This window comes from Pollicipes pollicipes, unplaced genomic scaffold (genome assembly GCF_011947565.3).
Source record: "Pollicipes pollicipes isolate AB1234 unplaced genomic scaffold, Ppol_2.1 Scaffold_1600;HRSCAF=1878_pilon_pilon_pilon, whole genome shotgun sequence".
Classification (NCBI taxonomy): Eukaryota; Metazoa; Arthropoda; class Thecostraca; order Pollicipedomorpha; family Pollicipedidae; genus Pollicipes; species Pollicipes pollicipes.
The window spans coordinates 14,369,896-14,397,432 of NW_023595962.1; the positions used below are offsets into that span (position 1 = coordinate 14,369,896).

General features: G+C 56.1%; 2 protein-coding genes across 3 annotated transcripts; one reads left to right on the top strand and one right to left on the bottom strand.

Moving 5' to 3' along the window:
- Positions 1–4,969: 4,969 nt before the first annotated feature.
- LOC119094287 (persulfide dioxygenase ETHE1 homolog, mitochondrial) lies at positions 4,970–13,288 on the bottom strand. 2 transcript variants are annotated; one of them, XM_037217363.1, is made up of 8 exons: positions 13,241–13,288; positions 11,397–11,472; positions 9,968–10,112; positions 8,887–9,072; positions 7,707–7,795; positions 7,377–7,470; positions 6,256–6,452; positions 4,970–5,000 (listed from the first exon to the last, which is right to left on the bottom strand). In XM_037217363.1, exons 2-7 carry the CDS (start codon positions 11,421–11,423, stop codon positions 6,256–6,258), a joined length of 738 nt encoding a protein of 245 aa, XP_037073258.1. In that variant the 5' UTR covers positions 11,424–11,472; positions 13,241–13,288; the 3' UTR covers positions 4,970–5,000. The 2 variants fall into 2 exon arrangements, with proteins under 2 accessions (XP_037073258.1, XP_037073265.1); XM_037217370.1 differs by lacking the exon at positions 4,970–5,000 and adding an exon at positions 5,003–5,020.
- Positions 13,289–15,053: 1,765 nt separating this feature from the next.
- LOC119106880 (bone morphogenetic protein receptor type-1B) lies at positions 15,054–27,052 on the top strand. The gene is made up of 11 exons (XM_037230253.1): positions 15,054–15,058; positions 15,525–15,702; positions 16,314–16,450; positions 18,506–18,598; positions 19,306–19,432; positions 19,723–19,915; positions 20,758–20,919; positions 22,566–22,716; positions 23,064–23,222; positions 24,764–24,917; positions 25,469–27,052. The coding sequence occupies exons 1-11, from the start codon at positions 15,054–15,056 to the stop codon at positions 25,610–25,612; spliced, it is 1,503 nt and encodes a 500-aa protein (XP_037086148.1). The 3' UTR covers positions 25,613–27,052.
- The last annotated feature ends 485 nt before the right edge of the window (positions 27,053–27,537 follow it).

Consider the following 27,537-nt stretch of genomic DNA (forward strand, 5'->3'; position numbering starts at 1 on the left):
CCACTGGTACAGTTACAATTTGCAGGGAATTTTGTTTGTACGGTTGGCCACGAGGCCACACTACCTCACAAACGGACATGTCCGTGACCAGCTCCTCGAGGTGGCTCCGTAACGTAACGTAACGTGACGTCACGAAACGTAACTCACCTTGCTGCACTCCCGTCCATGCCAGCAGCAGCGGCAGCAGCAGCAGCGGCAGCGATCTCCACATGGCGGCGCTCTCCACCCCGCCGGCCTACGTCATCACTGGCCGCCGCTCTGGCGCGGTCACTGCGGCCCGAGCGCGGCTCGGCCGAATTCCAGCACCGACTCCGGAGAGTCCGAGCCGACTCCTGCGTGACTCGGGCGCGAGAGACGACGCCGCGGCGCACTACGTACGCACTCCGTCACACGATGCCAGCACGCGAGAAACAGCACTGCAATTCCAGACGGAGGTCCGCGCCGCACCACCCTCCTCGGCGCTCCACAAGGTATGGCGACGACTTTCTCTGGGACGGCCCGCCTGGAAACCCCAATCTCGGCCAATCAGCGGGCGGCTCTCTGGCGCTCGGCCAATGACGGCCCGCGTTACAGCAGGTGTCCGTGGCTCGTGTGAACACGGTCAGCGCGGACGGCCGGCAGCAGCAGTTTGGCCAGAACAAACTGCCCGGCCGCGCCGCCAGGTACGCGAGCGCCCAGGCCAAAACGGGCGGAGCGCGTGTGCCGGCCGCTGTGGAACTCTGAGTGCCGACAATGGCCGACAGATGGCACAGACCACAACCTTGTCATGCACGCCGGCATGACGGCCAGGGGCACCTCTTTCGAGACTGACTGAGGGAGGTGGGGAGAGCGCAGGCCCATTCAAGCCTTGAGCGGTCCTTTGAGGCCTTTGAGACCAAGAGCCATCGGCTCGATTGGGGGCCCTCAACTGGGAGTTATTAATGGTGCTGGCACCTCAATGCATTGCTCGGGATAACGCAGCTATTGAAATTATTTTAGACATCACATCACCAAATGCGTGTGGTCGGTCGGAGCGTTGCGGCAAAAGTACGACAGCTGTTTCCAAACATTTAGTCATGTGCAGAAGGTAAAAGCGTTGGTTACAGCGTTGCTGTTGATAGCACTGTGCGAGGGCTTACAGCTGGCACCGCGCTCAGCAGAAGACATGCTTTTCATTGGCATGCCGCTAGGAAAGCGCATTACCGAATGCTGTCGGCCGGTCGTAGTGCGGCTTTGCCACGCCACAGCACCTTAAAAAACACACCATTAATCGTGCACGGACATTGCAACTGTGTTCATTCCATTGAACCGCAAAAAGGCTGTCCATTGGTGCCACAACACTGTTATTGGCTTAAGGAACCATTTCATTTCATGACCCCGTGCGTTTGATAGTTCTGTGGGAGGGGTATTAACTGGGACCATAACATCGCGATCGGCCGGAGGATCACATGTTACCGGTGCCCCCCCCCCCCCTTGACAGAGGATTAGAAAAAGCTAGCGTGTACCTGGAGTGAGGATTGGCTGAGTTGCGGCAATTTTTTATAAAGACGCATAACAATACAACAGCCGCTTGACAAAACAGCAGCCAGTTTACAATACGGAGCCATTTAACAACGCGACACCCGCGACACAAGTTGAAGTCGTGCTCCGAGAGTGTAACCTCATGCGTTTCATTAGTGTGGAAGCACTATCAGCTAGGACCTTAACACCTCGCTTAGAAGAACCATTTTATTGGCATTACCTCCGGCAGCGCATTACCTAATATGCAGCCCGGACCGTGCTAGCGAAGTTAAAAAAATGTTAATATTGGAAAATAATATTATATTATCGTAGAAAACAATATTATTTTATCTTAGAAAATAATATTATATCATCTTAGAAACTAACATTATACAACATTATATTAATATTAGAAAAATATTAATTAAAAGGGCTGTGTACTGGTTCCGTAACACCGCTCCCAGTCGAACTATTCCATTTTGTTGCTATGACCCCCTGCTACAGCAGAGACCCGCATAACTGAGCGCGGACGGCCTAACCTTGCGTGGTGACGAAGTTGCGGTAGCAATTTAAAGATGCCTACAGTTGCAGGTGGGAGGTTTGTACGTGTACATTTGGTAGCAGTGAGCAAGGGGTTAACAAACGACACCGTTACCCCTTGCTGGGAAGAATGGACGCACTGTATTAACATGACCCGATGACATCGCATCACCGAATGTGAGCGACCGGTCTCGCCGGGACTTAAGTGCCGGCAGCTCTTTACAGATACGTACAATCGTACCCAGAGAGTGCGACCGTGAGCATTCGATAATACTATGCGAGCGCTTTCGGCTGGCACCGGGGGCGTGGCCCTCAACAGAAGACGTCCATTTTGTTGGCATTACACTTGCTGAAAACCAAACATACTTAACATGTTTTTGTAACAATTGAATACTTACACAACTTATTAAAAAGCGCGTTACGTAGTGCGGGCGGCACATCGTAGTGTGGGTTGGCTAAGATAGTCAGTCCTTTACAAATACATGGCTTTAACAAGCGTTTCTTAAAAAACTGTCCGGACAGGATGCCACCGTTTGCATTTGATTGCACTGTGGGAGATCTATCGGTTAATAACGTAACATGGCGATCGGTCAGCGGTACCTAACCTATTGGCAGGATCGCACTATTTGCACTTAACACTCGCGGTACCCCACATTCGCACAGCCGTCACTCGTGGAACAAACTCACGTCGTCACTCACAGAACAAACTCACGTCGTCACTCAGAGAACAAACTCACGTCGTCACTCACAGGACAAATCCACGTCGTCACTCACAGAACAAACTCACGTCGTCACTCACAGGACAAACTCACGTCGTCACCCACAGGGCAACCTCACGTCTCTCACTCACGTCACTCACAGGACAAACTCACGTCGTCACTCACAGAACAAACTCACGTCGTCACTCAGAGAACAAACTCACGTCGTCACTCACAGGACAAATCCACGTCGTCACTCACAGAACAAACTCACGTCGTCACTCACAGGACAAACTCACGTCGTCACTCACAGGACAAACTCACGTCGTCACTCACAGAACAAATTCACGTCGTCACTCACTCACAGCTGTCACAGCATCACTCACAAACGACTCACAGAACAAACCGGAACTCGGGACAGGCAGGCTAATCGCGTCCGACGTCACGAAATGCTCACTCATCATATCTGACAGCACGAAGACGAATCAACAAACACTCACCGGTAGAAACACACGCAGCTCACCGGACATGGGTTTTGATGACCAACCTTTCCTTCCTTCACAGCGCAAGAAAACCTGGGCCTGGAGATATCCACTGACATGCACTGCCATCAGCACGTTGGTAACACTTGTATTGATTTTCCAAATCAACAGAGCCCTTGGCACTCCCCACCCATCATCATAGTTCTCGCCGCGTTGCATTACCAACAATATGCAACGGTGTACATTCTTCCGTTCTTTGACTATCGTGAAGCAGTTTATGACGGTATCTTGACAACCAGCGACACCCTCAGACTCAAAAGACAACACAGTGCAGCTAGACTAGTCACTGGCACACTCTGCAGTACACACTCGCTCACTATTGACCAATTTAGGATGGAGCACAACCAAGACACGAAGAGACACATGCAAACACTGGCACTGTCCACAACATCAACAACCAACACTACCTGCACTACCTGCATCACTACCGACACTACCTTACTGCCGTCATACCTGACACGAGCACACACAGGCAACAAGGCGTCCGCCATCAACGCCACCATACTCACACTGCCTCCGAACGGAATCGCAACATACCAAAGCGTCTGCATGCCACACTAAACACAAGTCACGGAATTAACTCTCGCTCGAGGCGACATGCCTCTTGTGTTTCCGGTCTTTCAACGGGAGATATACCAGCACTACGTTTCCGCTGGAGCCCAATGTATCACAGCTTTGGATCCAAACTTGGGAATATTTCAAATGTTAGCCTGACGACGAAAGCAGCAAAACTCGACGCGCGCACGTTGAAATGCAAAATCTAACAACACCTGGTCCCCACTGCTTGTGTTCAGCGCTTACTTTGTGCTCAATGCACGTGTGCACTACAGATCGTGTGTCATATAACTTCGTCTGCTGTTCTTGTTCTTCTTTTGCAGGCAAAATAATTGCCCACAGACGACGCTTGTTGTAACCGATCATTTACCGTGGTGTCAGCTCCACAGGGGCTGACGCTGTCCACCGTTCCTTCCTCCCACATGCGAAGAATGAAGCAAAAATGCATATAATGTGGTAAATGTATTTCGTTTCCCATACAAACCATTACGTAACACGCACAGCCACAGACTCATCGATTGTGCACGCCTAATGCTACTAACGATTTATAAATCCAACAATGTGCACATGTTACGCTGTGATATAAAAATAGAAACAACCCAACATTAAGCACATTGTATAGAATATGTCGATCACTAACGGCCAATTTACAGCTTAGGTTAATATAAAACAGTGTTAAATTCCCAGAATACCACTTGTCAATGCTACAAAATGGCAATGCCGCCAATTCTGTACGACAAATCATGAATGTAAAGACGCACTTGCAATGAGATTGGTTATCACACCGCATCAGCACACACGATTCGCGGTTCATATCAGGTGGTGAGGCTCCAATTGGCTGCGCACAGCCCGCCGATCAGTCTCATTGGCTCCGTATCTGCCCACTAAACCTGATTGGCGCTGCGGCCCACCCGCTTGCCGCGTATTGGCTGCAGGCAACCGGCGGCGTGATCTGATTGGCTATTGCGGGCGGCCGCCTCGTCGCTGATTGGCTCGATAGCAGCGGCTCGACTCGGGCGCCGAGCGCCGACCGCGGCGGCAGGCACAGTTGGCAGGGTGACCGCCGCTGCGGCGGCGGCGGCTGCGGCTGCGGGGCTGGACCGGACCAGGAGCGGAGGCGGGCGGGTCGGCGGGGGCGGGAGAGGCGGCGGCGGCAGGAGCGGGGGCGGATGCCCGCGGGCACGGTCTGTCGGTAAGGTAGCGCGGCTGCAGGCACAGCCATCGCATGGTGCACGACTTCGTCGCTGTTTGTACCGGAACAACGGGCACTGGGGCGCCGCACGGGACATGGCTGGACAGTGACACCAGTGTCGTGTAATGTGGGAACCTCGTGAAAGGCGGCGTGGCCACCGGCCTCGTGACCTTACGAAACAGGGCTCAAACACGAGCACGACACCAACACGTGACACCATCACCTACATGTCCGCAAGACGTACCACCACCGTTATTGTTATGCCAATATCAACGGTACCTCGATCCAGGTGAACACAGTACTGAAACGGCCATCGTCGGCGCGACACTGAATGGCCCGGAGCACTTATCGCCCGGTTCATGGACTAGTGACGCATCATGGGGAGAGTATTATCTATAGTTCACAACATACGTAGTGTAATATCCTAATTATAGCCAAACCCCTTCCAGGAGGAAGTCCACAAGATCCAGAGCTACTCGCGGTAGAGAGGCCGTGTACATCAGTCTCGTCAATTGCGTTTGATCAACCACTCACATCGCCACACGCCAGAGCCTCTCACGCCGCCGTAGAAGCTGGGCACTTAACGGTCTTTACCCGTAACGCCTTCTACAGCTAAGCCCGCTGCACCGTACAGTCCCTCCGCTACTGAAAATATGTGGGGCGGTAGTTCGATACTCTCCCGCCACTCTGCCAACACCAGGCACGTGGTCAGTGGCACGGAATGGACCTTCGCTACGCCTCCCTACATATCCCGGATGACCGCTATCTTCCTGTCCCACTATCGCTGTCCGCTACCGGCCTTTCTCCGCGGTCAGAGTGTCGGGGCCTCGAGGCGAGCCAATCAGTTACCTCCGCCAAAGGCGGCGTCTCCCTACGAGGGGTCACAGCTGGAGCGGTGCTCCCGCCAGAGAACCCGTGCTCATCGCAGCGCTACATGGCCAACGCAGCTCTATACCCCGATCACAGACAGCAGCCAGCAGTCCAACTGAGTAAGTTCCCACTTCAGCAGCAGCAGCAGCAGCAGCAACCCCCCCCCCCCTCGCTACACCTCTCACATCTCTACCCAGCGCGGCTCGCTCCTCCCGCCGGCAGAGCTCACCCATCCGCTACGACGTCCACCCAGCGCACCTCACTCCTCCCACCTCGCCCCATCTCGCCGGCAGTCTCCCCATCCTCCGCGGCGTCCACCCAGCGTTCTCCGGCGCGGGCCGGCACCTGGCGCCAGCGCTGGCAGGGCCGGCCAGCTCACCTACTTCTCAGCGAACAGCGCGGCGATCTCGTCGGGGATGTTGTGCAGGCCGCACACCCGGTTCGCCGGCAGCGCCACGTCGATCTTCTTGGGGTAGGCCAGGTTGAGGCCGGCCATGATGGCGCAGAATTCCTGGCGCGAGCGGGTGAGTCGCGGGTTCAGGCGCTTCTCCTCGCCCACCGAGCTGGCCGTCTGACCTGGCGGCGGCCGGGGCACACGGTGAGGCTCAGGCTCAACCGCGGGACAGGCGTCCGGTCACACTACAGACCAGCCTGAGCCGCGGGACCGCGGTCACACTACGGGACTGAACCGATCCGGTCACAATACAGACCGGCCTGAGCCGCGGGACAGGCGCCCGGTCACACTACAGACCGGCCTGACCCGCGGGACAGGCGCCCGGTCACACTACAGACCAGCCTGAGCCACGGCACAGGCGTCTGGTCACACTACAGACCGGCCTGAGCCGCGGGACAGGCGTCCGGTCACACTACAGACCGGCCTGAGCCGCGGGACAGGCGTCCGGTCACACTACAGACCGGCCAGAGCCGCGGGACAGGCGTCCGGCCACACTACAGATCAACGACCGCCCGGTCGCAAGAGAACGTGAACCATTGTTTAACGTCGCCGTTCGGGTGTCCTGCCTGAGCTAATAAGAGCGCACGAATACGATACGCCTGCTGCTAAGTGAGCGTGGGGTGAACAGTACAGGACGTCACTGACTGTACACATGGGAGGGCGTGCTGCAATAACACGAGGCTGTAATTTAAAAAAAAAACGCGAGGGCTTACTTCAACAACGCGAAGGCGTGCCTCAATAACACGAGGCTGTGCTTCAATAACACGAGAGCGTACCTCGAAAAAGCGAGGGAGTTCTTCAATAACGCCGCACTGCGAAGCCAAGGCATTCACAATGCAAAACGTCAGCACCTACACTCACGCAACCCTCTGTGGTGCCCGCCCGCTAATTCAACACCTTCCCATCAACGCATGGCGTCAGTAGTTGAGCACAGCTGGCGGTGGGAGATAACGGGACAGGCAGCGACACGCGCAAGGTCTCGCGTCAGCCGGCGCGTGACGAGACGTGACGGCGTGACGCGACGGCGCGTGACAGCGCCAGCTCACCCTTGTAGTCGTGCGCCGGGTACACGGCGTAGTCCTCGGGCAGCGTGAAGATCCTCTGGTGCACCGAGTCGAACAGCGTGTCGCTGGAGCCGCCCTGCAACGGAGACACGCGGCCTCAGGCCCCAGCTGTGGAGGAGACACAACAGAGGCCCAACTAAGGAGACCGCTTCGCAGACACTGCAGCGAAAGCGTGAGCGGCACAACCAGTCACTGCTGTACATAGCGCTTAACAATGAGTCCGGGCCACCAAACACGTACAATGGCAACTCATTTTGATGCCAGTTCACGTCTCAGGAGGGTCGACCCGGTGGGCCGGACGGCGCCGCTCACCTGGAAGTCGGTCCGCCCGCAGCCCCGGATCAGCAGGGCGTCGCCGGTGAAGCACATCCGCTGCGAGTGCAGCACGTACGTCACGCAGCCTGCGGCGCGGCGGAGCACGGTCACAGACGTGATACTGCGAGGGTGGACACGTCACGTGGTCTGGAGCACGGCAGGGGGCGGTGACAGATGTGATACTGCGAGGGTGGATACGTCACGCAGCCTGCGGCGCACAGTCACAGACGTGATACTGTGAGGGTGGATACGTCACGCAGCCTGCGGCGCACAGTCACAGACGTGATACTGCGAGGGTGGACACGTCACGCAGCCTGCGGCGCACAGTCACAGACGTGATACTGCGAGGGTGGACACGCCACGCAGCCTGCGGCGCGGCGGAGCACAGTCACAGACGTGATACTGTGAGGGTGGACACGCCACGTGGTCTGGAGCACGGCAGGGGGCGGTGACAGATGTGATACTGCGAGGGTGGAAACGTCACGCAGCATGCGGCGCGGCGGAGCACGGTCACAGACGTGACACTGTGAGGGTGGACACGTCACGTGGTCTGGAGCACGGCAGGGGAGGTGACAGATGTGATACTGCGAGGGGAGACGAGTCATGTGGCCTGGAGCACGGCAAGGGGCGGTGACAGATGTGATACTGCTAGGCTACGATTGGTTCCACTTGAGGCTGACAGTGAAGCACTTTGCACATCAAGAAACATTGTGAACAGCGCAGCCAGCTGACAGATCTGATGCTGTTAGAGGAACATGCACAGCACATGGATTACGGCACACAAGATCTGCATCAAACATGACGCCCAAACAACTGCACTCACATTTACCCAGCATCAACCGCCATTCATTTACCCACATCAACCGTCATTCCAGCTCACCTATTTATGTTTACATTATATTACACTCACTGCACTATTTCGTCACTTTATTTCAGGCCTCCCTTTCACTTTTACCCACCATCCGCCACCTCTACCCCGCTTCTTCACCCTGTGTCCGCCTCCGGGCAGGTGACCCACCTTCGGTGTGGCCGGGCGTGGCACGCACCTCCGCCTCGGGGCAGGTGACCCACCTTCGGTGTGGCCGGGTGTGGCGCGCACCTCCGCCTCGGGGCAGGTGACCCACCTTCGGTGTGGCCGGGTGTGGCGCGCACCTCCGCCTCGGGGCAGGTGACCCACCTTCGGTGTGGCCGGGCGTGGTGCGCACCTCCAGCTCCAGTCCGCCGAACCGCACCGCGCCGCCATCCTCCAGCTTGACGTCCGCGTCGGCGCCGGCCGCCGCCGAGATGGCCGACCGGGCTCCCGGCACCAGCCGCTTCAGCCGGCCCGTGCCCGTGATGTGGTCCGCGTGCATGTGCGTGTTGACTGGCGGCAGGGCCGGGGGCGAGGTCAGGACACGGGTCCGGTGAGGAGTGGACAAATGTCCAGTAAGAAGTGGACACGACCCGGTTAGGAGTGGACACGAGTTCGGTGTGGAGTGGACACGGGCCCGGTGTGGAGTGGACACGGCCCAGTGAGGAGTGGACACGGCCTGGTGAGGAGTGGACACGGGTCCGGTGTGGAGTGGACACGGCCCGGTAAGGAGTGAGCACCGCCTAACAGATCTCCTTTTCTTGAGAAAGGAAACACGACGCACGTCACCGCGCAGCCAGTCAAGGAGGGCCAGCAACTGCAGAGGCCACATAAGCAATCAGGGGGCCAAGGCGCAACCGGGGTTAGATGCCGGGCCCCACGTGTAGGAGCCGAAAATGCGAACCACTCGGCGAACACGCCCCTCTGGGATAGGTCACTGGCTAGGGCATGGCTGGGTGCAAGGTCACTTAGGATGACCTAAGCGGGCGCGTGGGTCACGTGGGTCTGCTACGACCCCGGGACCTGGAGAGGGTGCTGTCCTTCCAGTCACAGGTCAGGTCACAGGTCAGGATGTCCGGTCACGACAAGCAGCCACCACGGAGGGTGCGAGTTCGCTAAAGAGCAATCAGACGGCGTGTCCAGACAGGCACCGAGCACACCGGTGGTGAAGCCCGGTCAGCAGTGCGTATTCAGTTACTGTGGTAAAGAGCGCGGGTCGTTGGGAATATCACCATGAGGCACCAAATGTGTAACCCGACACCACACCAGCCACAGCATGACCTACACCAACGCTGGCAGTGCAGTGCGGACTCGAAAGCATACCAGTTTCAATGCTACCAGCTGTAAAAACCAGCACTGACACAGAAAAGCGACCAGAAGGCCACACAACGTGAACAGGTCTACTGACTGGCATAGACGAGTTTGAAGCCGAGGTCGCTGACCAGCTGGGCGTCCCGGTCGGAGAGCTCGATTACGGGGTCGATGATGACGGCCTCCTTGCTGGCCACATCCGCCAGCAGGTAGGTGTAAGTGCAGCTCTCCCTGTCGAACAGCTGACCGTGTCGGGCCGCACAGTCAGTGGTACAGGTCAGCTGGGGCTCATGCTGTACAGCCTCAGTCAGTGGTATGGGTCAGCTGGGGTTCTCGCTGTACAGCCTCAGTCAGTGGTATGGGTCAGCTGGGGTTCTCGCTGTACAGCCTCAGTCAGTGGTACAGGTCAGCTGGGACTCTAGCTGTGCAGCCCCAGTCAATGGTACAGGTCAGCTGGGGCTCTCACTGTACAGCCTCAGTCAGTGGTACAGGTCAGCTGGGACTCTAGCTGTGCAGCCTCAGTCAGTGGTACAGATCAGCTGGGGCTCTCACTGTACAGCCTCAGTCAGTGGTATGGGTCAGCTGGGGTTCTCGCTGTACAGCCTCAGTCAGTGGCACAGGTCAGCTGGGGCTCTCGCTGTACAGCCTCAGTCAGTGGTACAGGTCAGCCCAGAGATGGAAATGAGTATGAAGTGCACAGAGTTTGCACAATCACACAATTATGCAGTGTAGTAAAACACAGCACATCACGATGGGAAGGTATGTTACAGGTTACGGTAAACATGGGATATCAGGCACATAAACAAGACAAAATATGGGGCCTCACCACAGCCGAGGTGCTATAACACGGGACCAACAAATGGTGAGATCTCAACCATGCATAGAAAATGACAACATGTGGAAGGGTCAGCAACTGAAAATGCCGGCATCGACTGAAAATGCCAGCATCAAGCACCTTGTGATACAAAGGTTGATTTGGAAGACAACTCTCTTAGGCATCTCCATCTACCCCACTCTGCAAGACGTAGCGGTCATTTCCCGCTTTCGCAAACACTGCTGCTTGAAGAATATGTTAACTGGAATAACCATTGAGGGATACTACAAACAAAAGTTGCTGTCTCTATTTCTCACCTTGATTTCATCACAACTTCTCAGAATATTCTATGGCTCATTGGGTCCAATCTGCCATAGAATGACAAGAATGGGGGGGGGGGGGGGAGGGGAGACACTCCAGTTACACCACACCAGTGTAACATGTGGACAGCCAAGGAAAAGCAGCTTGCACCAGCTGCAACACTGGTGTTTGAATGCTAAAGAAAAAACATGCATGACTGTTCATGACCAAAATATGGAATGACAGAGAGGTGAGCCTTTGGCACCAACTGAATCAGTCAGCTTTGGCAGTTCATAGGAAGACTTCCACAAAACTAATTAAGACAGTATGTGGGAGGTATAGCAGGAATATGCTTTCTAACATATCATTCACCAAAGACAAATGACCATGATCTCACAAAAAGGCCACAAACCTGGCGGAAAAAGAAGTTCTTGGTCATTTTGTTTCAGTTTGGATCTTTCAGATTTATAATGTAACTGGGTGATTTCCTGTAACGAAGGCATACAGTGTGATACATCCATCCACACTCACATTGCAAAACATGACAGCCATTTGATAAACAGACATTGGTAATAGTGCCTATCACCCCATTGCTATTCCTATATGGAAAGTTCAAGTCAGGGGCTAAATTAAATTTGTATGGTAAATTACATGTACTAAAATATTGCCACAGTGAAAGCACTACCAAGTGATGCTTGCCTCCCAATAGGCATGGTAAGACCAAAACTTCGCTGAACTGATACACAGTATGGGAAGCTCCTAGAGAAAGGTGGATACCATAGAAATAAGGTGGATATTCTGAGAACTTATGCTTGTTACAAAATCATATTCTGGTAGTGCCAATACCCTCATGAGGGTTAGTTGATATTTTACCCATTTTAGGTGATTTTCACATTCTTAAATGACAAGCATACAGCTATGAGACAAACACACAGCACATAATTATTAAGGGAGCCACAAGAACTGATGCCAGATTAAACAGATATCCAGGTGATTAATTACACCACAATATCTAAATATGGTGGAATCAGACTCTGATTGTTTTTTCATGATTGCAGAGCACAGATATTTTCAACCCTACTGTACACATTTCTCCTATGAATGGAGCAAAACAGTACACAGCAAAAACCAAATCGTCCATTGTGCTGTGTGAGGCCTGTCAATTATCCAATGTTTTCACCTCAGTACCACCTCCATCTCATAATCAAGTACCTCACTCTTGCTATGTACTCAATTGGGTTTATCAAAGAGCTGCAGCACAACAATGGAGACTGATCACTTTTATTTTCTGGGCAGAAACAGTCTGATACCTGCACATGGTTCCATCATGCTGTTTCACTAGCAAAGGCCAGTCTAAGCTATCATAGGTCCTGGCCCCCCAGAAACCATTATTATACGTGATTTAGCACTGCAATCAATCACCATGCCATAGTATGGCATGGTGATTGACGAAACTCCAGTAAGTAATGCTAAGCATGCAGGTTCTTTCATGGTCTGGTACAATAAGGTAAGGGATGAAAAGCAAGAACATGCATTAAGGTGACCAAGACATGACTGTCACTCATGTTCATTCTATGCACAGTGGCATGGTAAAGAAATGCTAATTTTTCAAGAGATGAGGGCAACTGGATCAGGACTTTAGCACATCATCAGGGTCAGGGCTGACAAGGCACATACTGCTGAATAGAGGCTCTTCTGCAAGATATTAATAAACCCAAAATGTTCTGACAAATCCAACAAAACTATGACTGAGACCATACTCGCCAACCCTGTTTTGGTCGAACCTCATATTTGGGATTGATTTATCACTCACTTTCTACATTATATAAAAATAACATAGTCTATATCACACAAATCAGAATACTAATAGGATAAAAATAAGGCCAACTTAGTTTCACAGATAAGGGGTGCCACCATTTACATTCCAAGTTTAATTAACAAGTGGATGATTTGGTGAAAAACCTTGCCAAATCTGTCTCTGGAATACAATGCTACACAATCCGGTTATCAGCATTGCCATGGAAGGCGGGTATGCATATGCTTGGTATGGGTGCGACGATTTCGTCATTCTGCCCAACGCAACACGAAATCAGCTCAGCCAACACAAGACCAAAATTACGATACTGCATCCCGCACTTATGTCCAAGCTTCGCCCGGAATCCTAACACGCCTGAAAACCGACAAAGCCTCTAATAGGCAGAAAATGTACATCGAATATCCAACCTTATAAACCCAACGCTGCCCGACCTCACTCACGCAGGGTACCGACACAACCGTTTCAATTTCCCGATTACTTATGTCGTCAGCTCCCGGAGGAAAACATACCCAGCCTTCACCTCTTGTAACGCAAATTTAGACAGCTGATGCTCCTTTACCTAGAAGCTTTATCATGTAAAAGGCATCGAACCACCACAATATAAAACAATTTTAGACGATTAAATGAATAAAAATATATTTTCTCAATAACCATAAAAGTAAATATTCAACTTGCAATGGCTCCGCAAGATTTTGAACAGTCTGATGGTCTCAGCATACTTTCAGCTCGGTATCAGCTGAACAATTTTCTCTTTGGAGTGCCCCTAATTTTGTGAGCATTCTTCTGCGTGAGTTTTTACTGTTGAACGCATCCAGAGGGGGAGCGAGATGGTGTGTTGTGGGGATGTATTGACTGTGTTGCGCATCTTTTATAAACAAGGCGAAAAGTGAGCATTCAGTTTGGTGTTCTTGAAAAAGGTAAGTGCTCGACTTCGAAATGTTTTGTCCTCGCCATTTACGTTTGGTTCGATGCAATCAAGCTTGTTCGTGAAGATTGTGAGTGGTCATGCACATATTCCGCGACATTTGTGGTCCATCATGCTTGCAACGAAAACAATCAGCCTTTTTCAGGTCTTGTTGCACAAGATTTGCACAGTTAGCTTAATGTCATTATTTCATGGCACTGCATGAAACGTACACTGTTCAGACATATGGTTTTGCCAGCAAATGTTAAATTGGGGCTTGGTAAACAACATAGGTAGGTTGGTAGGTAGGGACCAACATGCAAACATGTGGCTATCTTGTAGGCTGTTAAGATCTGGAGCAGAACAGTTCTAAGAAAAGAAATCATTAGTGCTCCACAGGCATAAAAGTTGCTGTGTGCACATATTTCACTCCTTGTAAAACTTATGTTCTCTAGATCAGGGGACTGGTAGGTGCCTGGGTGGTGTCTGAGCTGTTCATATACTAAGGTGTGTGTGCATTATTAATTTTATATCAGACTTTGGTTACAGCAGCTCAACTGGTCACTTAGCTTCAGTTTTGGTCTTGTGCTTCATCAGAATCTTGGGCCCTTCTTGGTCATATCAAGTATACTTTGTATGCCAGATGGGATATTTTCTGGCCCATGGATAGCCACATGCTGGACACATGTATTTACATTGTCTATCCCAGTATTGTGTCAAAAGATCTAAACTAAGATTTCTGATATAATTGTATGAGATGTAAAAAGTTGTGATCAGATACTGATATAATTCTGCCCCTAAGTGCCTTACTTGATTTCATCCTAATTTAGGTTTACATGATACATGATTATTGAGGATGACAGAATGGGTAATTTTGATATACTTGGATAAGTGTCCATGCTTAGCTTAATGTGTTCAGCAGTCAAGCTTAAATGTTAAGTTAGATTTGATCTTATTTGGATGCTCAGTGCAGCAGTAGACTAGTTATTTAGAGGCTGCTTAAGTATAGAGGTATCTGAGATTGTGTATTCATAGGCTGCTAAAGCACAGCAGTATCTGGGCTATCTATCCTTAAAATACCATAATCCTCTGATATTGTCAATGATGATGCATACACAGCAAAATGAATGGATTTTTAAATATGAATAAGGCAATACAAAATATAATTTGCATAAATCAAACCTGCATAACATTTTATTAGTTATCTTGCTTTATAAACAGCTGAAATTCACTGAGAAATGATGATGATGTTGACTATTTGGGGGCAACCAGGGCAAAGTGCTCTGTTCTGTCTCACCTAACTGAGTCTTATTACTCTTTTAGCTTTTGATGGAAAAATATGAGAAGAGATGCTGTGAGATGTCTTGACATAAATATAACATGTTTAGACAATGTGCATCAGGAAGCTGTTACATGTGACATATTGGCATGCTGTAACCTGGTGTTCCAATATTTGGCCAGTTGGGTGGCATGGATATAGATATTTTTCATGCTAATTCACCCCAGCTTGGGACGCACTGCCTATTGGCCCTCCCCTTATTCAAAATCAGCCAAGCAGCATCGAACAGGGCAGCTGTGAATCCAGTATCTAAGCACCCCGGGCACGACAATCGGGCTTGGCAGGTCAGATAGCTGGGTTCAGCATCAAAGGCCAGTGGATTAGCACCAACAAATTGTGTGCTTGCTGCCAGAGAGCCAAGGTTCTGGTAGCATGAATTTATGTCTACAACCTGCACACCCTACTCCATGAATTTTGGAATACTGCTGCAATGAGCTCTGCTGATGCAGTAGAGTATCAGCTGACCCTGCGCCATCCGCAGGATGCTGTGCTACTGCGCCGGCGCGTGTCCGGACGGCGCCGTCAACAACACGTGCGTGGCGCCGCCCACCGCCTGGTGCTTCGCGGCCGTCAGCGAGGCGTGGGACGAGCGCAGCGGCCAGTTCGGTCCAGAGCGCACCTATGGCTGCCTCCAGCCCGACGAGACGGGCTACATGCAGGTGAGACAGGCACCGGACCAGGTGAGATGGGCTACATGCAGGTGAGATGGGCACCAGACCAGGTGACACTGGTTACATGCGGGTGAGATGGACGCTGGGGTCACCAGACCGGATGAGACCGGCTACGTGCAGGTGAGGTGGGCATTAGACTGCATGAAACTGGGTTCATGTGGGTTAGATGGATGCTGTGACAGTGGACTTGAAAAGCTAGGAGCTCATCGTGGATAGTCTAATAACACGTCTATGTCTACGTCTACGTGAGATAGACATCGGACCGCACCCCTGTACCCGATTTTTTCGGCTCAGCACAAGGCGCATGCATCAGCAGGATCCACTTCATTGTATCTTGCTTCCAACCTTGCACCAGTGTCTTGCTACCCATGTCTACTACACCCGTCCCGGAATCCCTCACGAAGCATCGCTGTCCCGTCCCGTCTCAAGCCACGTGCGCGAACGCGCGCAACTCACATGTTCCGTCAGAAATGGCGCGCGCGCGCGCACAGCGTGTCCACCAGCGAGCGCCGCAGTCGCTGTGGCGGCGCCGGGCCGCCTGCGCCCGGCGGCGCGGTCGGCACGGTCGGCGCTCTGACGCGGCGGCGCGCGCTTTCCAGTGCAAGAGCGCCAACAGCCCATTCGCGGTGCCGACGACCATCGAGTGCTGTCGCAATCGGAACCACTGCAACCGGGAGCTGCGGCCTATGTACGTGCGTCGGCCGGGCGACGGCGACCTGACCAGCGAGTACCTCGGGTGAGTGCCGCCGCACGGCCGGGTGTCTCTGGTCATTGCTGCTGCACGGCGCGGTGCTTCTGGTCAGCGCTGCTACACGGCGCGGTGCCTCCGGTCAGTACCGCCGCTGGGCTGAGTACCTCGGGTCAGTACTGCCACACGGCAGGGTACCTCTGGTCAGTACCGCCACACGGCGGGGTACCTCGGATCAGTACCGCCACACGGTGGGGTGTCCCTGGTCAGTGCCGCCGCACGGCCGGGTGTCTGGTCAGTGCTGCTACACGGGGGGTACCTCCGGTCAGTGCCGCCGCTGGGCTTAGTACCTCTGGTCAGTGCCGCCACTGGGCTGAGTACCTCGGATCAGTACTGCCACACGGCAGGGTACCTCTGGTCAGTGCCGCCACACGGCGTGGTGTCCCTGGTCAGTGCCGCCACTGGGCTGAGTACCTCGGATCAGTGTCGCCACACGGCGGGGTACCTCGGATCAGTACCGCCACACGGCGTGGTGTCCCTGGTCAGTATCGCCGCTGGGCTGAGTACCTCGGATCAGTGTCGCCACACGGCGTGGTGTCCCTGGTCAGTATCGCCGCTGGGCTGAGTACCTCGGATCAGTGTCGCCACACGGCGGGGTGTCCCTGGTCAGTATCGCCGCTGGGCTGAGTACCTCGGATCAGTGTCGCCACACGGCGGGGTGTCCCTGGTCAGTATCGCCGTGGTGAGTACCTCGGATCAGTGTCGCCACACGGCGGGGTGTCCCTGGTCAGTATCGCCGCTGGGCTGAGTACCTCGGATCAGTACCGCCACACGGCGTGGTGTCCCTGGTCAGTATCGCCGCTGGGCTGAGTACCTCGGATCAGTACCGCCACACGGCGTGGTGTCCCTGGTCAGTATCGCCGCTGGGCTGAGACCTCGGATCAGTACCGCCACACGGAGTGGTGTCCTGGTCATATCGCCGTGGGCTGAGTACCTCGGATCAGTGTCGCCACACGGCGTGGTTGTCCCTGGTCAGTATCGCCGCTGGGCTGAGTACCTCGGGTCAGTGTCGCCACACGGCGTGGTGTCCCTGGTCAGTATCGCCGCTGGGCTGAGTACCTCGGATCATTGTCGCCACACGGCGTGGTGTCCCTGGTCAGTATCGCCGCTGGGCTGAGTACCTCGGATCAGTACCGCCACACGGCGTGGTGTCCCTGGTCAGTGCCGCCACTGGGCTGAGTACCTCGGATCAGTGTCGCCACACGGCGTGGTGTCCCTGGTCAGTGCCGCCACTGGGCTGAGTACCTCGGATCAGTGTCGCCACACGGCGGGGTGTCCTTGGTCAGTATCGCCGCTGGGCTGATTGCCTCTGGTCAGTACCGCCACAGGGCGGGGTACCTCGGATCAGTGCCGTCACATGGCTGGGTGGTAGGGTTAAGATATGTGCACGCGGATGTGTAATGCTGGTCGAAGTGCGCTGGCGCCCGTCATGATTTGCAAATATATTATGTACCCGCGAATAATCTTGGACTCTCGTTGGCGATGGAGAAGGGATTATTTCAATGAGCTTCGAAAGACAAGTCTGGTTATTCCCCACGGTCGTTTACTCGCCATTGGATGCATTGGGTGGGGCCCCGTTATTTTCCCAACTCTTATATGGTGACGTGGTCTTTGCAGTTTCACGACAAGTGCGGTCTTGTGTGATGTGTACGTCTCTCTTTCGGCCTCTCTTCAGCCATGTGCGTGACCTCTAGCTGCTTTGCTTAACATTGATACCCCCTGTGTGATCACAGAGTACAGTTCGGTCAGTTTTGCCTCTGCGTGGTATTTGTGACCTCGGCGTTCTCCGTAGGACTTGTGTTATCCGTGTAGTCTGGTGCTCTGTGTGACCCTTGCGTGGTCTACATGACCTTTATGTGCCCTTGTGACATCTGTGTGCTCTTTGTGACCCTGATGTGCTCTGTGTGATCTTTGTATCCTCCGTGCGACCTTTATTTGCTCTGTGTGACCTTTGCGTGCTCTTGTTGACCTCTGTGTTTTCTGTGACCTTGCGATGCTCAGTGTGACCTCTGCGCTCTGTGTGACCTCGGCGTGCTCCGCCAGGTACGACGACACTGTCCACCAGATGGCGCTGCTGATATCAGTCACGCTCTGCCTCGTCATCTTCGTCATTGTGGTGGCCATCGTCTACCTGAGGTGAGGCCGCAAGACACGCCGTATCCGCAGGCGAGACACTTGGCGGCCGTGGCGGGCGAAACCGTATGTAAGGTGCGAACGGATGGTCGCCCAGGTGAACAAAACATCTCTAGGGCATGCCATAAAGCCGGGAACCGCGTGGTATTGTGCTGCAATTGGAGTTCCTTAAACGTTTTCATTAGCGCTCATCCAGTGTGCCAGTCGATGTATGACAAAAACTCGATCGACGTTCGTTTTTGAGGAATTGAAGAGCTCCGACGATGGGCCTGCTATTGCTGCTCAGTGTTGTGTTGCCTTGTGTTCGCCCTCCTTCCCTCCACCCTTCCCTGCCACCTCCCGTGAGCACCTGACTTTTTCGACTCATAACCACGTACGGCAGCGGGCGGCTGCAGCTATGCTGGCTGCGCACGCCTTCAACGGAGGGATGGACTGATACTGGAGGATTGCGCCGTCCTGCAGCCTCAAAACGCCAGCCGCTGTTCACCGACCGCACCTGATAACGACGGCGCTGTGACTGGATTTGTCGCCACCATGAGCTCGATTATGACGTCATTCGTTCGATTATGACGTCACAAGGGTGGTGTAGTGTGGCGGAGAAGCTGTGCGTCTGAGAAACCAGGGGCGCGGGTTCGATCCCCGTCACCGGCCGCGTGATCCGGCCGTGCCGTGACCGGGACCTCACCGCCGGCCCTGCCCCCTGGCGGCAGGTACCGCAAGCGTCTGGAGGAGCGCCGCGACCCAGATGACGTCATCCCCGATTACGAGGCGCTGATCGCCGCCAGCCACGGCCTGGCAGAGACCAGCAGCGGCAGCGGCTCCGGCAAACCCTTCCTGGTCAGTCGCTGTGACGCTTGCTGCGGGGCGGGGAACAGGTATCAGTGCTCTTATATCTGTATCTGGCTCGTTGCTAGTAACTCCAGCAGCGTCGATGCCGGATCACACTCGGTGCTAGATAACCAATGGATCAAGCCAGTTGTTGGAGGATAATCTGGCCAGCACTTCCTCGGAAGACGGCCACAGCGGGTGGAGCGTCCTCGAGCAGCCGCCCCGTCCCCTGCCACCGTCCCCGTCGGCCCATCGGCCCGTCAGTATGGGGCTGACGTGTCGTCCCGCCCGCTGCGCAGACGCAACGGACCATCGCGCGCGAGATCGTCGTGGGCGAGACGGTCGGCCAGGGCCGCTACGGCCTGGTGAAGCGCGGACTCTACCACGGCCAGCCGGTGGCCGTCAAGGTGTTCTTCACGCTTGAGGAGGCCTCCTGGCAGCGCGAGAAGGAGGTCTACGAGACGTGCCGCCTGCAGCACCCCAACGTGCTCGGTGGGTGGCCGTCGGCGGGGTGCGCCGGAGATGCGCCGGCTGCGGAGCCGGGGGAGGGGGAGGGGAGGGGAGGAAAGGCGGGGGAGGAACACGGCCACGAGGCGGAGAGGTAGTGTGCCCAGGACCGCGCACATGCAGCCCTGACCGGCTCAGTCCCCCCGCCCCGAACAGGGCGGGGACTGAGGGTGAATTCGGTTCCGTGTGACACTGAGGGTGAATTCGGTTCCGTGCGAATCGACTCGTACCAACGACTGTAGGAGACTGCTTAAGTTTATGACGTTTTGTATGCAATTTTAAAGCAGTGCGACGTCTGACAGGACGGTTAGGTGTGACCCATGACCTGTGACCTGTGACCTTGTGTGTGCTGCCTGTGAATGTTGTTCGCGGTGGGCTGTTGAGGAGATCGTTGGCCGAACCCCGAACACGGTGTTCATTCAGTTCCGCTGTTGTATCTACAAGAGTCGCCAGTGTTAATACGTCATTCTGCTATCTCGTGCAGTGTACAGGTCATTTCCGTCACGTCCCTTGCATTGGACTCGGCGGCACAGGCTTCCACCGCATGCTGACGTGTCCAGGCCGGCGGTACCCGTCCGCCGGTCGCCCGTAGCAGTGTGTCGATGTCATACCGTGTGCGCGATGTCAGAAGCCGTACACGCGTTCAGGGACCGTACGCGCAATTTCAGAGACCGTACACGTGTCAGACCGTGCACGCGTTCAGGGACCGTACTCGCGATGTCAGAGACCGTACATGTGTCAGAGACAGTACACATGTGTCAAGAGACCGTACGCGTGATGTCCGAGACCGCATGCGCCATGTGAGAGACCGCACGTGCGCGTTGCAGGGTTCGTGGCGGCCGACATCACGTCGAGCGGCGGCGCCCGCGGCTGCACGGAGATGTGGCTCATCAGCGAGTACCACAGCGGCGGATCGCTGTACGACTACCTGCGCGAGCACGTGCTGCAGCCGATCGACACGCTCGTCATGTGCCTCTCCATCATACAGGGTAGGGCACCCGTCGGTCGGCGCGCGCCCACCGCTGCCGCCGCTGGCAGGCGCCCGCCGCTCTGGTGACGGCGCCTTCTGGCCATGCTGGTGTTCTCGCCCTGTCACTGTTTCGCTCTCTCACGCTCGCTCTTTGCTCTCGCGCTGTCTTGCCTTATTGCTTTCTCGCTCTCCCGCCTCTCCCGCTTTCTGGCTCTCTCGCTCTCTCGCTCTCTCTCTCCCCGCTCTCTGGCTTTCCTGCTCTCTCGCTCTCCGGCTCGTTCTCCCCTCTCTCTCTCTTTCCTGTCTCTGTGTCTGTCTCTGTCTCTTCCTGTTTCTTTCTTTCTTTCTTTCTTTCTTTACCTCCCTTCCTCTATCATGCTGATTTGTCTGTCCATGCTCTCGGCTGCCGTCGGCGCCTGCCCTACACCCTCTTCTCTGCCATGTCGTTATCTTCTGTCATGTCGTGATGTCTATTGTCATGCAATGCCCCCGCCCCGTGGTATATCGTCTCTGCTGCGTCTGCGGCCATTCCTAGCACGTGCCTCTCCTACCTGTCTCTCGCCCATCTCCCTGCTCTCCCTCCTCGCCTCGCCTCGTCTACCCTCGTCACTCTCACTGTCCTCTCCCGCGCCCTCGTCCCGCTGCCGAAGCCGTGACTGATGCAATCCCAAGTTGCACGGCACAACCTGGAGAGGGCCGTGGCGCTGTCACAAGATGTGGACGAAATCCGGGATCAACTCCAGTGGAGTCGATGTCGTTGGCTGTCGTGAACGCCTTGTTGGCGTAGGACGGTGCTGGGCGCTGTACTGTTTGTTCAGTGGCATGCAAGACACCGCACAAGACACCGCACAAGACACTGCACAAGATGACACTGCGGGGCATGCAAGACAGCATCTCTGCCGCTCCTAGCGCGGTCTCGAGCCTGGCATCTCATGCCGCCGCGGCTGAGGGCTTGGAGCGTGGAAGCACCCGTGGCGGCCATCTCAGGCAGCTCCATTCGTGGCACGGTGTTGGGGTGGCCGCCTCTCTCAGAGGGCGGTGCTGATGTGTTATCAGCGCGCGCGCGGCATCGCGTGTGCACGCGATGCACGGGCACCTCCTGCCGCCGGACGGCGCGGCCGCCTGCCTCGACGCCCGGCACACTCGGGGGAAACCCCGTACGATCTCGAGAGAGCCGCGGGGGTGCCTCTCGAGTGAGAGAGCGGCCATGGCGTGTCGGTGTCACCCCCTCCCCCCTCCCCCACGTAGCCGGTCGGCTTTTCCTGGTTGGCCGCCCACGAATTGGGGAAACGATAACGGAGATGAGCGCCGCCGCAGGTCACGTGGCTCGCTGCTCCTGAAGTCCGGTCACTGCCTTGTTGATCAGTCGTATCGGCATGTGACTTGTAGGGGAGCAGCGGGGCTGCTGACCCTGCGTGACCTCCCCGCCCTCTCCCCCCTGCCTGGAGTGACGTGGGACCGTGGCATGACCACCAGTGATGACCTGTTGTGACCCCTCATATCGGCGGGTTGGACTGAGCTGTCATGACCTGGTGACGTCGTGTACCACAGTGCCGACCTGTTGACCTGGTGACCTCGTGTGTCACCTGGTGTAGCCCTGCCGGGGCCGGGCTGGCGCGGCGTGACCCCGGTGACCGCTATAGCTGACCTGTTGCGACCGGCCAGGCCTGGACTACCTGCACAAGGAGGTGGTGGCCACCAGCGTGCGGCCGGCCATCGCGCACCGCGACATCAAGTCCAAGAACATCCTGGTGAAGGCGGACGGCGAGTGCTGCCTGGCCGACTTCGGCCTGGCCGTCATGTACACCAGCTGCGGGTGAGATCTGCCGAGAGGAGATGAGAGAGGCTGAGATGAGATGAGAGACGCTGAGATCTGCCGGCCGCCGGTGGCTCCGGCGCCAGCAGGCGTTTTGGATGACGGATGACGTTTTGAGTATGGCGTGCTCGGTGGATGGCGTCCTCGTGGGATTAAGTCCTTGGAGGGCGAAGTCCTCTGAGGATAGTCTTTGGAGGGCGGCTCGCTGGGTCACGGCGTCTGTGTTGACCTTCCACCTCGGGACCTGTGCGCTGCTTTATGATGACGGCTCTGGACAGCGCCGGTCCGAGCCGGCGGCCGGTGTCGCCGCCGCTGACAGCAACCCCGCCCGCCCTCGCCGCCCCCAGTGAGAAGCAGCAGCTGGACGTGGCGTGCACGCGCCAGGGCACGCGCCGCTACATGGCGCCCGAGGTGCTGGACCAGACCCTGGACGTGCGCAGCTTCGAGGCCTTCAAGCAGTCGGACATGTACTCCACCGGCCTCGTCTTCTGGGAGGCGGCGCTCAGGTGAGAACGGCCCGAGATCGTGGCCGAGTGAGAACCCGTCCGCTTTGGACGCCGCAGCAGGGTCGGACATGTACGCCACCGGCCTCGTCTTCTGGGAGGCGGCGCTCAGGTGAGAACCGCCCGAGATCGCGGCCGAGTGAGAACCCGTCCGCTTTGGACGCCGCAGCAGGGTCGGACATGTACGCCACCGGCCGCGTCTTCTGGGAGGCGGCGCTCAGGTGAGAACCGCCCGAGATCGCGGCCGAGTGAGAACCCGTCCGCTTTGGACGCCGCAGCAGGGTCGGACATGTACGCCACCGGCCTCGTCTTCTGGGAGGTGTCGCTCAGGTGAGAACGGCCCGAGATCGTGGCCGAGTGAGAACCCGTCCGCTTTGGACGCCGCAGCAGGGTCGGACATGTACTCCACCGGGCTCGTCTTCTGGGAGGCGGCGCTCAGGTGAGAACGGCCCGAGATCGTGGCCGAGTGAGAACCCGTCCGCTTTGGACGCCGCAGCAGGGTCGGACATGTACTCCACCGGGCTCGTCTTCTGGGAGGCGGCGCTCAGGTGAGAACGGCCCGAGATCGTGGCCGAGTGAGAACCCGTCCGCTTTGGACGCCGCAGCAGGGTCGGACATGTACTCCACGGGGCTCGTCTTCTGGGAGGTGGCGCTCAGGTGAGAACCGCCGGAGATCGTGGCCGAGTGAGAACCTGTCCGCTCTGGACGCTGCAGGACGGCTGGAATACCGCGGTTTTTCTAGAAGATGAGCTGAACTGTCAGAGGTTTTTTGTAAGAGCATTGGGAGAACAGGGTGCGGTTATCGCTGAGAACGTTGTGGGTGATTGCGGTGACCGCAGAGGAGAGAGTTTCGTAGATCTGGAGACCCGTGCCAGATGTGGAATGTCTGCATCATGTGGAATGTCTGCATGCTAGGTCCATGCGCATAGCTCAGAAACCAGTGGATATAAAGTCTTAAAAAGGACATAGCTGTAAATTGCAGAGAAAGGCCTTGAAATTGGCAAGCTCGCTTCAAAACCCCATGCAGATGTTTAACAGTCTTTTCAATAGTTCTTTCACTGCATGAACATTGGCCGTCGACGCGACCTGAAACTCCTCTTTTTGGATATTATGTTGGGCACCCGAAGTGCTTTTCATTGCTGTTTCCACTCCCATTAGGTGCTCACAAAGTGTGTACATTGCCAACGTCAACCGACGTTTAACAGCATGCAGTGGCCACATCACATTGATGAACCCGAGCGTTAACGTTACGTGGCACTGAACCACGACGTGATCCGTCTCAGATAATCTGCCAAATCTGGCCCGAATTTGTACCACCTGCAGACCAAACATGGATGAGATGCTACGGAACGTCACCGGCCACGCTGCGTGACGGATTGTGGCGCAGTCCCGCTGACAACGTCGCAGTTTTCACAGGACGGCGTGACGCGACTCTGCAGTCCGCACAACCAGCGACCCAGCGTCCTCCGCGAGGCCAGGTCCGGCCGATGTCGGAGCGGACGCTGCGTGTGACGTCACGCCCTAACTCTGCCGTCGGCCGCCAGGTGCGCCACCGGCGACAAGATGCGCGACTACGAGGAGTACGCGGTGCCGTACGCGGGCATGGTGCCGGCCGACCCGAGCTTCGACGACATGCACCGGCTGGTGTGCGTCGAGAACGTGCGGCCGCCGCTGCCCGACCGCTGGGGCCGGCACAAGGTCAGCCAGTGTGGCCCGAGCGGGGCGCCGCCGGGCTAGCCGCGGCCTGAACGCGTGCCGCGGTCATGGCATTCCAGCGTCGGCAGTCTGCGCGCGTCGCAGTAGGGTTAACGCCTGGACAGGAGGCTTGCCGGCATGCTGCGCCGTCATGCTCTTCTTGTGCACGTATACACTGTAGTACCTGAGCATGAGAATATGTGCCATCATCCTGGGTTGTTGCTTGGTAAACGACTCTGCTTTCGAGGAACGTTAAACAGAACGTTTTGTATCGGGTCTACGCCACGTTCTGTGAGAGTGAAAGAGAAACATGATGTTGGAAAACCCGTGAAGTAGTGGGAGGCGTAATAAAAGGGGGTGTACCGAACCCTCAGTCGTTGTTCTTGCATACTTATCAGTTTTCGGCCACTCTTCTCCGCCTGTGGATGACAGTGATTCTCCGCCATGTAGTGTCATGTCTGGTGCCGATCCCTGACATACGGGCCGGTGCCCGACCCCGAGCCATCCGGCGAGTGGCGCCCTCCGACCTGACCGGTGACCCGTCTGCCCGACAGTCGCTTGCCACCCTGAGCCGCCTGATGCAGGACTGCTGGCGTCGCACGCCCGGCGCCCGGCTGCGCGCCCTCAACGTCAAGAAGCACCTGCTGGTCGCCGTGCAGGCCGAGCGGCGCGCCGCCACCCCCGCCGTACACCTCTAGCCGCGCCGCGGTGGCGGCGGTGACACCAGAGTTGGCGCTGGCTGCGGCGTGTCTGCATTGGTGGCAGCGGTGGGACCTTACGCAGTGTTGGCGTGGGCGGCAAATGCCCGCCATCGGGACAAAATACTGGCGCTTCCAGCGTGCCTGTTGGTGTCTACGTTGATCGGTGTGTGTGTGTGTGTGTGTGTACGTGTGCGTACATGCGCGTGCGATTGTGGATACGGGAACCCGGCGCCGCTCGGAGGCAGTGACGTGATCGCTACCTGTGACGTCAGCAAGAGGCCGCGGTCGGCGCCGCCTACTGCGGCGAGCCGACCGGGAGCGAGCTCCGCCTCTGTCCCCGGTCTGTGTGTATGTGACGTTGTCGACGGTCTGACGTCACCTCTGGGTGGCGTGACGTCACCCCGGTAGTCTGTGTGACGTCACCAGCGGTGAATGCCGCGTCGTTACGGCGGTGCGCGTCGCTGCGACGGCCGGAACTGTGTCCTCAAGCGGGTGTCACGCGCCCGGCGTCCCCAGCGAGTCTCCCGAGAGCAATACGGCTCGCGCGCGGTCTGCGCCGCTCTCCGAGGTTGCTGTGATGGCGGCGCTGCGGCAGCCAGACCGGCCCGCCATCTGTCGGCGCGCCTCGCCGCGCTGCAATAATACCGCGGCCGGTCCAGTCGCTGTCGAGTTTGCGGGCCCGCGTGGTGCGGCGGACAGGGCCTGTTCCATCTTGCGTTGTTGTACATTGAGTCGCTAGCAGTAGGAATTATCCCCTAGATTCGAACGCTGCATGAATTATACCCGAGATTTGACCTGTGCACGACTTATTGCCTAGAATCGATTGCTGTATGAATTGACCCCTAGATTCGCCCGCTGTATATTCGTTAGGCCTGGGCTTTCTGCTACCCTCTGTTCGCTGATGCTGCACCAATGATGCTTTAGGGCTATCCGACGCCGGTGGGCGCCGGCAATAAGCGGCTTTCTGATTGGTCGCGACGTGGGCCGCCGCCATCTGGTTGGTCAACGTCGGATGGCGGCGGCGGCGCCGGCCGAAGTCGAGCAGCCCGCGCCCTCGCGTGCAGCTAGCAATCTTCTCCTGCCTGTCTGATCCTTCGGTGCGATTGGTCAGCCCGCCGCGTGCTGTTGCGCGCGCGCGCTGCACGGTTTATCTTGATGCCGTCGTCGGGGCGCGGATTCAATACGACGAAGACGAGTGCCAAGAGGCGGGCCGGACGCGGCCCGCCCGTGTGCGTGAAGTGATGCGTATCTGTGCCATCCAGCGAGACGGTGCTCCCGCCCGCGCCCGGCCGCGTGCTAACCTATTACGTACGTACAAATTTTGTACTCGGATTTTGTACCGAACCTGAGCCGTAGTAATAATACCGTTAACATGGATCTGGTGTTTTGTTAACACAAAGCGGTGAGACTGTGTGGAAATAAATGGCGTTTGCTGCTGCTGGCTTGTAACTCGGTGGGATGTTGAGGAATGGTTTTGGAGATGCGTGGAAGGTTTGGTGCCCCTTTGCTTCCAATGCAACTCGCTGTGGCCTTCGACGCACACGGCATTTCCGTAGTGCTTCTCCGAGTGTCGCTCAAGCCGCTTCGAATTTCCAAAGTTGCTCAACCAATGCATCGGGTTTTGTTTCCCCGCATAGCACTGCACGAGTGACCGCATAATACTGCATGAACGATGGCCTAGCACTTCGTACTGCACAGTACGAAACGACCTACATCACTGATTGGTACTCATTTCAGCAGCAGTGCAAGTCGACAGATCGTTTCCGTCCTGCGCCGATAGCTCGGTTGGAGCGCTTGCCTTCCGCTCGCACAAGGGTGGGTTCGAATCGCCTTAGGTGCTGGGTACTTGGCCGGACATATATGGACTGCGGCAGGTGGCAGCGGCCGTGCTTAAGTTTGGGTAATGTCAGAATTCAGGGCGG

Coding starts and splice junctions, on each gene's coding strand:
- LOC119106880 (XM_037230253.1), top strand. Junction 16,451..18,505: donor CTGACCAGCGAGTACCTCGG/GTGAGTGCCGCC, acceptor GTGCTCCGCCAG/GTACGACGACACTGTCCACC. Junction 18,599..19,305: donor GTGGCCATCGTCTACCTGAG/GTGAGGCCGCAA, acceptor CCCTGGCGGCAG/GTACCGCAAGCGTCTGGAGG.
- LOC119094287 (XM_037217363.1), bottom strand. CDS start 11,423: ATGACCAAGAACTTCTTTTTCCGCCAG. Junction 10,113..11,396: donor AGAACTTCTTTTTCCGCCAG/GTTTGTGGCCTT, acceptor CGACACGGTCAG/CTGTTCGACAGGGAGAGCTG. Junction 7,471..7,706: donor GCGGGCGGACCGACTTCCAG/GTGAGCGGCGCC, acceptor TCTCCGTTGCAG/GGCGGCTCCAGCGACACGCT.